At 33.5% G+C, this 13,440-nt stretch overlaps 1 protein-coding gene across 1 annotated transcript in view; it reads left to right on the top strand.

Annotated features, from left to right (window-relative positions):
* Positions 1-813: 813 nt before the first annotated feature.
* The window catches only part of LOC110428485 (GroES-like zinc-binding alcohol dehydrogenase family protein), an 18,986-nt gene continuing 6,359 nt past the window's right edge, over positions 814-13,440 (top strand). Inside the window, exons 1-6 of the mRNA XM_021444312.2 lie at positions 814-1,205; positions 1,335-1,470; positions 1,639-1,708; positions 1,787-1,880; positions 2,922-3,135; positions 12,814-12,955. Coding sequence (XP_021299987.1) covers positions 926-1,205; positions 1,335-1,470; positions 1,639-1,708; positions 1,787-1,880; positions 2,922-3,135; positions 12,814-12,955 — 936 coding nt within the window. The 5' untranslated portion in view covers positions 814-925. The remainder of the gene's footprint in view (positions 1,206-1,334; positions 1,471-1,638; positions 1,709-1,786; positions 1,881-2,921; positions 3,136-12,813; positions 12,956-13,440) is intronic.

The following is a 13,440-nucleotide window of genomic DNA, read 5'->3' as shown; positions in this document are numbered from 1 at the left end:
ACTATATATATTGAAAGACATTAAAAGTTAATTAATAATAATAGTTTCATCAATTAATATAATTAACTATATGATTTGTCCTTAATTTCATGAAATTAAAAAAAAAGTTAGGTTCCAAAACAATTCTAATCTCAAAAGCTTTTTTTAAGTATATACATTATAAATTTATATAAATAATGGTATATGTATTATAATTAATAATTTTATAAATCATAATTTTTGTAATGTTAAAACATAAAATAGAAAGTAAATATATTTATGTTAAAACTATATAAATATAATAGTAATTATATTCTTTTATAATATAATATGATATTCATATTATTTAAACATGATTAACAATCTAATAATTTTTTAATTTAAATATATTAATATCATCATATTAATAATTAGAGTAACCATACTTTTCATATATTTGTCAATTTTAAATAAAAAGAATTACTTGTAAAGTTAGTAAAAATTATATATTTTTAATTTAATTATTAAAATAATAATAAAATATTTATAAATAGTAATCGTGTTTGGATAACAGATATCCTAGAAGTGATACTCGAACTTTACTCAAAGTTAATTCAAGTAATAAAATCACTATTTAAATTTATCTCAAACTCAATTATAAAATGTCCTAATCTTATATATTTCCGTGAGTACTTTATAATAGTATCCATTGCCATTTCTAGTGTTAGTCAAGTAAACCCATCCTTGGATACCTTGAGCTATCAAGGTAAATGCAAGTTACTAGTTATTATTATTATAATAATAATTAATTATAAATAATTTTGAAACTTGGCATCTCCTTTTCAATAATCAATTGTTTGTTATTATTTTCAGTGCAAAGAAGGAAGGCAACGCTGTTTGGATCCTTTCACCTTCTCCTATAAAATAAAAATGGTATCGTGGCAAAGTCGCCGGTTGTGAGTCAGAAATGGGTCTTTCATCTATAGCTCGCAGTGCCATCTGCAGGAAGCTGCTCTTTTCAAAGCCCAACTATCGTTCAATCTTATCATCTTCCTGTTGGTTTTCGAGTCACGTTGGTGACATCAGCAAGAATGTAGACAGCATCCCGCCATCGTCGGCCGCTTATCATGTGAGCTCAGGTGGGTATATGCGCGGGACTGTGTTCTGGGAACCCAATAAGCCCCTCACTATTGAAGAATTTCATATGCCTCGTCCCAAAGCTGGAGAACTCCTCATAAAAACCAAGGGTACGTTGCTTTGATTGAATCCTATTTTTCCAGGTTCTAACAGGGTCCACTCCAGTGGAATACCCTTTATTCATTTTGACCTTTTGTTTCTACTGTTTAGAGCTTCTGATATTCCATCTATTCTTGCAGGCTGTGGAGTATGCCACTCTGATCTGCATGTTATAAAAGGTGAAATTCCATTTTCTAGCCCTTGTGTTCTTGGGCACGAGATAACTGGAGAAGTTGTTGAACATGGCCCACTCACCGACAGCAAAATCACACAAAGGTTTTACATTGAATACTCGTGCTTTGTTACAAGATGATATCACTTCTTCTTCATTAATTCATGCTCTTTGCACATGCTCCTTAAGTTGTAATATGTCTCACGTTTGTTTGGTGGAGATAGAAATGGGCAGCCACATGGTTTCTTAATTTTCCTTTTGGCCCTTCTCAGATTTCCAATTGGATCTCATGTGGTTGGAGCCTTTATCATGCCTTGTGGTAATTGTTTCTTCTGTTCTAAGGTATGGTGCTTCAAGATGCTATGCTTGCATTTCAATTCATTTTATTATGATTGATAACTTTTTATTTCTGAGAACTAGGGCCATGATGATTTATGTGAAGATTTCTTCGCCTATAATCGAGCTAAAGGCACCCTTTATGATGGTGAAACAAGGCTTTTCCTCCGCAGCAGTGGTAATTATTAATTTTAGTATATTGTGATGATCATGAGAATGTGTGTGGTCATCATTTGATGCAATTGCTGATCTGAAGAGTGCTTATCAAGTCTTGATAGTGGCCACTTTTTGCAAAACTACTAAGGGTAGAACATTGCGAATAGAAGACTCCTAACATTTTATAAACCCAATTAAGATAACTTCTTTGGATTTTACGAACAAGGTAATTCCACCTTCTATAATGATTGTTGAGGTAGTCACTCATTCATTTGAGTTTGATATTCTGATGTCTTGATGTTTAAAGGACATTGGCCTTTGAGAATCATGGTTGCCGAAGACAGATGAAACTATTCTGGGGGTCACAATATATCTGAATTTAAATTAAGGTGTTTTCTTATGGACATTAGCAGAAGGCTATCTTAAATAAATAAATTTTGTCAAATTATTCTATTTTTTGAGGTTGAAAATGAAAACTGCACCCATAGTTCTTTAAGCCCAAAGAATCTAGAATATATACTGTTTTTGTAATAATTAGAGAGAGAGAGAGAGAGAGAGAGAGAGAGAGAGAGGGAGAGAGAGAGAGAGAGAGCCTTTGCAAATTCTAATATACATTATTATCCTCTTTTTGTCCATGCATAAGTGTGTTTGTGTTTTAGCAACTTTTAAAACAAACTGCGTTTTAAAATTTATTGTTATGCCCTTTTGTCCTTTGTTTTTCTTTCCATGCATAAGATTGAACCATTCACCTATTATTTTCTTACTCATGTTATTCTTCTGAGCCACATTTAAAAGCTTTCTAGTTCCCTTTAAATTATGTAAAATGATAACTTGAAACGAAGTATTAGTTGGCTCTTCCTTGATTATGACATATGCAGTAAATGCATTTAACGTGCTACTTCTCTTATATATATATATAGCGTCTATTTGCATGATTGATGCCCTTATAACTGCAGTCTTGCAACCTTCATCTTATTATAGTTTTCTTTTCCTAGTTACTCATCTGTCTACTCTTTTGCAGTAACTTTATCTGTACAGTAACAAGAGTTGCGTTTTTGTGTAGGAAAACCAGTATACATGTATAGCATGGGAGGCCTTGCTGAATACTGTATCATTCCTGCACATGCATTGTCTATTTTGCCAAAATCACTGCCATACACTGAGTCTGCAATTTTAGGATGTGCTGTATTTACTGCTTATGGTGCCATGAGACATGCAGCAGAGGTCTGTCCTGGGGATTCCATTGCTGTAATTGGAGCTGGAGGGGTTGGTTCAAGGTACTTGCATACTTTTTAAGTAGATTTTGAAACAAGATAATTGGTTTGACTAGTCATTTTGAAACATTGTCAGTGTGATTGTCCTCAATGTCAGAAGGTGTTAAGGTGACATAGGAGTCCTAAAGAAAAGCAAAATGCTAGCATGACTTTTAGAGGGTAAAGATAACAGCAGACTATGGATGTGACTTACGATGTAACTCATATGTGAGGTGATATAGGAATAAAATGGACATTAACTCCATTTCCAGTTCTTCAAGCAGTCCAACAGAAGGCAAATAGAAGATTTTGAATCATGTTAAAATTCATGGATGAGAAAGTTGACCAAAATCTTTACTTGAACACTTGAACTAGCATTTTAGCACCAGACACTTTAGAAGGGTTGCTAATTTAGAGGCCTTTTCTCAGTATATGTGATTCTCAACTATTTTACTTGAATCATTGGCCTTTCTTATCTATCCTGCAAATAAAGTGTTGCAGCACAAGAAGCAAATTAGGTAATCCAACTATCAAATTTGCAAGGCCACAAGTGTTGGCTAAAGTAATGGCTTGCCAATCTTATGCAACAGAAACATTCATTTTTTCTCTGTTTCTTTGATACAATTTTCTACGTTTTATAAATCCAGTTTAACACAAAAAGAAAAGTGGTAGAAGGAAAAGACCATGTCACCAATAAGTAGAGTTTCATTCTATCTTGCTGTGTGGGAGTTTTAATACATGCAGGTAACAATCACTAACTTTTAATTGGCCAAAGTAAGCATCTCTACAAACAGACTTGGCACTACATCGAACAAACTAGTTGGATTACCCAATTGACTTCCAACAATAGTTTGAGAATCAATTTTTTCAAGTAAGATCTGTGTTGTTGTTTTAGTTGAATGAACATAAAATGTAGACTTATTGTTGGTTCGAAGGTGGCACTGCACCTTGGGCCAACATTTAAGACTAGCTTTTTTAAGGTTCAGATGAGTCTAATTTCAAGTATATATATATATATATATATAATGGGCAGGTGGGGGTTGGAGGATAGGAGGTGGTTTTACATTTTGGGAAAGGATTAGGGAGAGGTGAGTTGAAGTTTGTTATCATTCAAGTCTCAATTAGCTAGCTGCCCATGGCACCATTTTAATGACTTTGTTCATAAAATATTAGGGGAAATTGGAGGATGGACAACACGATTTATCCTAAGAATGAAGCTAGACAATGTCTAATAATAAAAAGTATGCAAAAACTAGCAATTCATTCAGAAATGGCAGAGATATAAGTAGTGTTATTCCAAATCAGTTTAGTTTAGGGTCTACAGTGGCTTTACGTTAAGATTCAGCCCGTCTATCTACTGTGAATTGGTTTTAGGTTGGATGCTTGAGATGGTAGTAGAGCCCAAGATGCTAGCAAATATGGAGGCATACTAGACTAGGGAAAAGGACTATTTGGGAAAGAGAGTTAGTGGAAATAAGAATGGCAGCTATGGCTAGTATTATAAAAATCTAAAACTTATATGAAAGGTGATTAAAGCTTCAAAGATTTTGCTATGCATTGATCCATATTTGACATCTCAAGTGCCATTCTTATGGCATGGTTTTACATTGTTTTGACATGAAATCAAACATTTTACCAGCTTTAGATGGACCACACACCTCAAGCTACATGAGCTTTTTCTTCTTTCTCACTGTGCATTTCACGTTTTAAAGTGCTCCCTTCATCATACCCGTACTAAAGTGTAGCTCCTCTGTCATAAGCAGTGAATGCCACCCTATATCTATGCAATTATTTTTGGTTCGAAACTTCTTTAACAAAAAAGTCATAATACAGTGCCAAAAAGAAAAAAGAACAAATCATAATGAAATGAACAAGGAATGATAAGTAGAATTTCTAAAGAAGGGGAAATAACTTGAAGAGACATGGTTGGTTTTTATGGATTGTACAAAGTAATTTAAATGTTTAAAAATGATAAACACGTGCCTTGCTTAACTTGTATTTTTGAAGTGTAGAGATGAGTAAGCTTATGATGGTTATGTCAGAAAGGAAGAGAAATTCTGTAAAAGAGGTTAAATCTGATGTCTATTATGTTTTGCTGAAGGTTAGATACAAGAAACAGGGACAAAGAAATAAATTAATTAGGCTGAAGGAATGGAAAATTTTCTAAATCAAGTTAGCATCAATTGTGAGGATTAAAGAACTTTGATAGCCACTTGACACAATCCCAATTTATAGGGTGCAATGGGAATTTAGGGTAGAGTTCCTAGGTAAGGTTACTTAAGAAAAACATCAAAGGAAATGTTGGATACTCAGAACATAACTGAGGTAAAGTTGGTCATTAAAAGGATGTGGTGCGGGAAAAAGGAGGTAGACTGAAGATTTAGGGTGTATATGAGTACATGATGTTATTTCAGTTTGTCGTAGTTTTTTGCATATGATTTATTGCGATTTGAGATTTGAAAATTGAGTTTTGAAATTCCCCTGCGTTCTTCTCTTTATTTGTTCTCTGTTTTCTCTTTATCCCACTTGCATGGTTCAAAGCTTTAGAACAATGACAAACAGATTTAAGAATTAAATTATTTAGGACTTTATTTAATCAATTTATTTTATTTTTGGGCCTTAATGTAATTTCTAGAATTAACTGATAGAATATATGTATAGTGATTGTTACATTTCTAATTAGTTGCTTGTATGGATGTGTCAATGCATGCAAATATATGCACTTATTGTTGTCACTCACTGCTATACAAACACTAACATATATGCTTATGCATTGACCTATGTTTGCTTTTCCATAAAACATTTAATATTGTTATTCAATAATACTAAAACTGAATCCCTTACACTATTCTTCGAACAGTGTTTCCTCGCATAAACTCTGGTCTTATGTTCTAGGAACAGTAACATCTTTGTATTTATTTATTTTAAAATTTTAAATGGTTTCTTATGCTTTATTGCTGGCTACTAGGCTGTCTAAAGAGGACAACAGGAATCTTGACAATTGACTTCTTGGCTTTCACCAGTTTTTCTCATGTTTCGATGAGGTTTTGTTGCATTTGGTTTGAATATTTGGGGATCTTTGGCCAAGATGTTAGACACTAAGTTTCTGTAGCTTTCGAGGCATCATTTGTGAAATTCTTTTTCTTCTCTAGTTATCCAATGATCGAACCACATTTAATTTTTGGCCAAAGGAAAAACAAATTCAATTTAAATTCAGCTTTAATCTTCAATATCCCGTTACAAAAGATCAGTTTATGTAGGGTTGATAGTTTAATATAATGTTTTATAGTGACCATGTTTGTCATCTATATTTAAATGATATAATTGGAGAAAGTAAATCTACAAGACTTTAGGTTATGATAGAAAATTTCAAAAAAAATATTTTGGAAATAAATAGAAAATAAAACAGTTGCTTGCCGAAAATTCCAATTTACAACTATACATTACATTTGGTATTGGTTTGGAATTTTGTGATTTGCTACAACATGAGCAACATTCGCTTTCTAATACAACTAAAGTAGAATTCTGACACTATTCTGTAACACTACTCCCCTTTTATATCTAATGTTATAGAACTAGTGTCTTGTCTTTCTTTATTCTTGTAATAACAAATGCTTTTGTGCTTTCTGCCCTTTCTTTCCCTAACTTGGCTGAAACCTTTTGGTTCATGTCTTGAATATTCATTTGGACTCTCTTTGGTTTTCCACTTCAATCTCCAAGAAAGCATTTTTTGTGATTTCATGATTATTTAAATAAAAATTGGATGTACTTTTCATTGCAACTATCAAAATTTAAAGCTTTTTATGTTTGAAAAGAGAAAAGTATTATTGATCAGGTTTCTTCAAATTTTGTTATGTTTAGTAGTTCAAGGTTAATTACATTTCAAGTGCTTTCTTTATTTCTTTTTCCATTCTATTTTACTTGCTTTGAACTCATTGGGTACAAAATAGCAGTGGGTTATTCTGTTTGAGAATTAAGGTACTGATAGCATAAACGTAAATATGAGATGATAATTTCTATTGCAGCCAGAAGTAATGGTATCTGGCTCTTTTGCAGTTTGTGCATTTATCCCACAAAATCACTATCAATCAAATAAATTGCACAATCTTTGTGGCACCTTATTATCCAAGTATCGTATATTACAATAATTTAGATTATTGATTTTGATGCCAGTATTTACTAACTTAAAAGTGTTGCAACAATTTCATTTCCAGCTTTTGCTTTGTTTAGATTATCCAAATAATTTGAGTAAATTGCCCTCATGGTCTTCAAAGAAAAGTTAAGGTCGCATGCCGTACTGGTCCTTACAGTTTAAAAAGTCACTTATTGCTCGCAATATTTCAAATGTTATAATGAAATGTTTTTTCCATTAGTGTTTTCGTTAACTCTAGCATTAGGTGCCAGGTGGCAAAATGAGTCATGCATGTGTCAGACACTTGTCATTCATGTGTAGGAAAATTGATTTGTTTATTTAATTTCAATTTTCTTAAAACTAATATTCTATTTATAAAAAAGGCATTTTACAACTAAATAATATTAGTAAGAAAAATAGATAATGATTTTTCATATTATATAGTAAATTAATTTATAATTTTTTTGACTCTTTGTTTTCTTTCCTTTATTTTTCCTTTTATCTTCTTTCCTTTGTTCTCACTGGCTAGAGGCCAACTGAATGTGGGGAAAGGCTGAATGTGGCCCTCCCATTACAGATGTCAATAGTTGGAGCTAAGGCAGCTTCTTCCTTTGTCGGATATAACTTGGGCAGCCAGGTTGAGCTTCCCTGATCTTGGCGCGAGGGGCCATCTATTTGGCCCCCTGCAATGTCAATCTGGTGTTGTGGGGTGCATTCCAGCCCTTCATTAAGCCAGTTTGGTAAAGGTGAGCCAAATTCTGCCCTTTCTGCCACCCCTCTATGTGTCCTTTCTCTCTCTACAAATTTCCTCTCTTGAAAAGTTTCAATGATGAAATTGTAATTCTCAAAAGTACCCTCAAAAACCAGTCCAAAATGTCAAAAAAGCCCCTCAAATGAATCCCCAAACATGAAACTGCACAAAGCAATTTGAAAGTACCAAAGAAACATTGGGGATTTCCCTACTAAGCATTTGTATTGCACCTTAGTCAACACATTGGCTTACACATGTTACCAACTGGCACTTAAACCAAAACGGTTTATGACCCAAACTTTATGGACGACAGGTGCAATTTATTCTAATAACTAATAGCTGGTCAAGGTTATTGAATGGTGCTTTTGATCTGTTCTGGTATAAGTTATTCTTTTATGGTTTTTGCATATCATTGAGGTAAGGTGTATTCTATATGATCGTTTAGTTGTTTAAACGGAATGTCCATTCCGTTGATTTTTAGTGTTTTTGTCTTTTTTTCTTTTTCATGGTAATGGTGGGTGTTGAATTGGTGATGTCAGAGAGCAACAAGGGAGAGAGAGAGGAGGTAATAGTATAGAATTGCCAACAAATGGTTATTTCATAGGCAAAATTGGCAATTTTTAGGGTTTGATTTTTGTGGAAAGCATATGCTTAATTCTTATTGGATATAACAGGAACAAATTGTGCACAAGCTGAATGCTTTTAGGTTTTTATGATGGGTAATGGTTTAGGGCATGAGAATATTGAGTTAGGAGGAGGATATTGTGGTTCAATTGCTGAAATTTGAAGAAAATAAGAAAAAGATAGATTCTTAGTCACATGATTACTAACAGGAATGGCTCTAGATAAGACCTGAATTTATAGGAGGCAATTGTGTTGATCATGTTGGGCTGGGCCACTTCAAGTCAAAGAAATTTGGATCATTTTCGGTTTCAAGCAATTCGGGTTTGAAACTTGGATTGTTTGGGTTTGAGTTATTTCAGGTTCAAGTTGTTGAGTTTTTAGAGTCTGATCAAATTGGATTTGAATGGAATATTCAATTCAGGTGATTTCAAGATAATTATTCTAATCGTTAGAGATAATTATTCTGATATTGGTCAAATCAGGTTAAGGTTAATTTTTCCAACTGTACCAAAAATTAATAGTATCTAGCAAGTCTTGGAATTACCAAGTACCTGTAATGTCTAAAATTTGTCAAACCTAAAAAAGCAACAAAGGTTTTATTTTCCAAAATGTGACAAAAATATTACTCAATAATAAGTATCTATGCCATATAATTTTCTAAACTAAATAAGCCCAAAATATTTTAGCTTTTCTTGTCGTCACCTTTTTAGTCTATGCATCATGGGCTGTTGTGAGTCAGATTGAACTTATTTGTTTGGTGTATGGGTTCCTTATTCAATTTTGGGGTTTTGCCAAAGAACCATCGTGCTAGAATTTATATAATGCCCTAATCCCAAATTACGAATTTGTGAGGATTTGCTTTGGTAAATATTTAGAAACTTATAATGTACGTGCGAGGCACCTTTTGAGGACAAAACCATGAGACCCTTCAGGTCAAAGAGGACAATATCTTGCAAGTTGGGTTGATGGTCTCCATAGTTGGTATTAGAGCAATCACTAGTCGGAAGTGTAGGAGCTAAGTGCTACATGGGGCAATGTGCCAAATTTCCACCTCTAGAATCCCAATGCCTTGTGTGGTTTGGTGTTGTGTGTGGTGTGTTGAGTATGTCAAGGCCTTTATGGGGGGATATTGTAACACCCTTAACCCCACATTGGAAATTTCTGAGGATCCATTTTGGCATATATGTAAAGATTACCTATACTTGAGAGGCACCTTTTGTGGACAAAATCATGAATTTAGGTTTCTATGGAGACCTACGCTCAACCTACGAGATATTGTCTACTTTGACCCAATGGGTCTCATAGTTTTGTTCAGGTGCCTTGCAAGTATATGTTTAAGTCTCTACATACATATCAAAGCAGATCCTCACATATTCTTAATATGGGATTGAGGGCGTTACAAGCTCTGCCTATTATGGCCTTGATGTCCCCATTAAGGACAACAGATCACACACAAAACTAGGACCACGCTAGGTGTTGGGATTCTAGAGGTGGCTTCTATGTGTTTAAAGAAACAGCTCCCATTGTGTGTGTAATACCTCGTACCCTTGATTAGAAGTTAATAAGACTCTATTAATGAGAAGAAGGGTTATTTGACATAAATCTAACCGTTAGAGAACAGTAACAAGTAAAAAGAATATTTTAAAATAAAATAATATTTTTTGAATAAAATATTATTAAAAATTAATATTTAATTTATTGATGAGATTAGTTAAAAGAGAGTGTTATATGACTAATCTAAGTGGGGGAGAAGAAGAAAAGAAGAATTCGAAAGAAAAATGAGGTTAAAGGGACCCGCGTGCTTTTATTAAATAGAGCACAAACGGGTAAGTATATATTTAAATATTATGGTGACACGTTGATGGGGTGCAAACTTTATATTATATTTATACACATGTCAAGGAAGGACAATAGAAGAAAATTGAAATTTAAGGAGTGATGGGGACTTAATAAAAAGGATGAGAAGTTAGGAGGGTTAAATGGTAATTTTACTATTTAGTTTGGTCAAAGCTTCCAACGAAAGCTTTGACTTTTGTTTTTTTCTCTCCATGGTCGGTCATCTCATGTGAGAGTTCGTTGAGAATTGTGCATAAAGAAAGAAAGGAAAAGACGGGAGAAGGAAAAAGGAAAGAGTCAAGAGATTTTACTAATTGACTAAGTGAAAAGTTTTGAATTTTTCTCTTGACTTTTATTTCTTTTCTCTTTTCCACTTGGCCGGCCAAAATGGTATCAACTTTTATTATTTTTCTTCTTATCCCATTGAGATTTCCGGAACCTTCATCCTCCATCATTTTATGCATCTTTTTTCTTTCTTTTCTTTTCAAACGCCACTTTTTCTTCTTGGTTCATTTCTTCAACCGTGGCTTCACCTCCAAAGACAAGCCGTGCATCCAGACCTCTCATCTTTCGTTCATGCTTCTTTCTTTTCTCTTTCCTTCTCATGAGTTGTCTTCCCTTTTTCCTCCCCATAACCAAACCTAAGGAGAGATTGGCAGTTTGGCTTCAAAATCTCCAGGTAAGGAAGGTGGAAATTGATAATTTGGTTGACTGCATGCAAAGATTTAAGAATTTTCTTTAGTAAACATTGTTACCATGTATGATGGTATACGTATGGAATTATCAAATCTGATTATTAGTATCTAGATGTCACGTTTTAAATATCGTGATTATTTAGTTTAAATGAATTATGGTGTTAAAATTATAAGTTGAGTTTAAATTGCTTGGAGGCTTAACTAAGGCTTGTTTGAGATTTGACGGGTTCACTCGCAAGTCTCAGACGCCGGTAGTGATCTAGGGAAGAGGTCATTACAGACTAAATAATAAAAGTTGGTATTATTTTGGCTGGCCAAGTGGAAAAGGGAAAGGAAATAAAAGTCAAGAAAAAAATTCAAAGCTTTTTACTTAGTCAATAAGTAGTAAAATCTCGTCTCTTTCTTTTTTCCTTCTCCCGTCTTTTCCTTTCTTTCTTTATGCACAATTCCCAACAAACTCTCACATGGGATGGTCGACCATGGAGAGAAAAAAACAAGAGTCAAAGCTTTCTTTGGAAGGTTTGACCAAACTAAATAATAAAATTACCATTTAACCCTCCTAAGTTCTCATCCTTTTTATTAAGTCCCCCATCACTCTTTAAATTCTAATTTTTTTCTGTTTTTCTTTCTTGACATGTGTATAAAAATTATATAAGGTTTGCACCCCATCAACGTGTCACCATAAATATATACTTACCCACTTGTGCTCTATTTAATAAAGACACATGGATCCCTCTAACCTCATTCTTCTTCCAAATTTTTCTTTTCTTCTTCTCCCCCACTTAGATTAGTCATATAACCCTCTCTTTTAACTAATCTTACTAATAAATTAAATATTAATATTTTAATAATATTTTATTTTAAAATATTTTTTTTACTTGTTATCGTTCTCTAACGCTTAGATTTATATCAAATGACCATTCTTCTCATTAATAAAGTCTTGTTAACTTCTAAACGAGGGTATGGGGTGTTACAGTGTGCATGCAATGTAGTACTTTGCCCTGTGTAACACCTAGCTTCTGCAGTTATGCTGGCCAGTGCTTGATACCAATTGTGGAGGCCCGCACCATCCTGCCATGTATTGTCTGCTTCAGCCTGAAAAGTCTCATGGTTGTGTCTAAAAAATACCATAAATTAACAATACCATAACTACCATAGCAGATCCTTACAAATTAACAATGTAGGATTGAGGGCGTTACAATTTAATATCCCATGTTATGATGTTAGTATCACTCCAACATCACCATTTCTGGTTGGCTTTATAAATCATGTTGTGCATGGAATTATAACCATATCCTTTGTAAGCTCAGTGAAAAATGAGGTCTTTTTATAGTTTCCTTGCTTGACTTCTTTGGTCTTCCTTTCCTCTTAACATCATTGAATCACATTCTCACAAGGGCATTTCTACATCTTGTGCTTATGTGTTTAAACCATCTTAACATGTTTCCTTCATTTTGTCCTCGATGTCTGCAATCCCATATTGGAATGTGTAAAGATTACTGTCAGAAATCTTTGACTCCTAACTCTGAATATTAATCCTTTTACTTTTGAATTTTTATACTGGTGGATTCTTTTATTTTAAAAAAGTCCACCCTTATGGTAGTTTTTGACAGTAATTTAAGGTAACTAACTTTGACATAGTCATGACAAGATGTTTTCTTCAGTTGTTTGCAGATAGCAAGGGCATTTGGTGCCTCTGATGTAATTGCTGTGGATGTTCAGAATGATAAACTGCAAAAAGCTAAGACTTTGGGTGCCACTCATACAATAAATTCAATAGAAGAAGATGCTGTTGAACGGATTAAAGTATGTTCATTATCCCTAGCTTTTCCTTTTCAACAGTATATAAAAGTGCTGAATTCAATTATACGTGCTACATTGTGTTGCCTTTGCTACTTGTATATGATACATAAAAGGTTGCTAAAACTTTAAACTAAATTGTAAAAGGAAAAATCATAATTGATTTAAAATTCACAAATAATTGAAATGAAACACTAATCCAAACAATTTGTTACAAAAAAATTACAATTTTTATTTTTAATTATTCAAAAATTTATTTGCTTTTATATCAAATTGCCTTTTTTGCCTTTTGCTTCTGGAAGCGAAAGCAATAACCAAAAGCCATCAAGGTTTGGCCTAGCAGTTCTTAACCTTACATGGTAGGGTTGAGTCCAAGGTTCAAATCTCCGCTCCTCCTTGGACTTTTTTATACGCATGCCAAAAAAAAAAAAAAGGCAAAACCAAATAGAGGCATTGGACTTCATTTTGTTTATTTATTTTTGTGGGCTTAA

Source organism: Theobroma umbraticum, unplaced genomic scaffold, assembly GCF_002168275.2.
Source record: "Theobroma umbraticum cultivar Fairchild unplaced genomic scaffold, ASM216827v3 scaffold_299.0, whole genome shotgun sequence".
Classification (NCBI taxonomy): Eukaryota; Viridiplantae; Streptophyta; class Magnoliopsida; order Malvales; family Malvaceae; genus Theobroma; species Theobroma umbraticum.
Note: the sequence above shows the minus strand (reverse complement) of the source record. Positions and strands in the feature narration are given on the sequence as shown.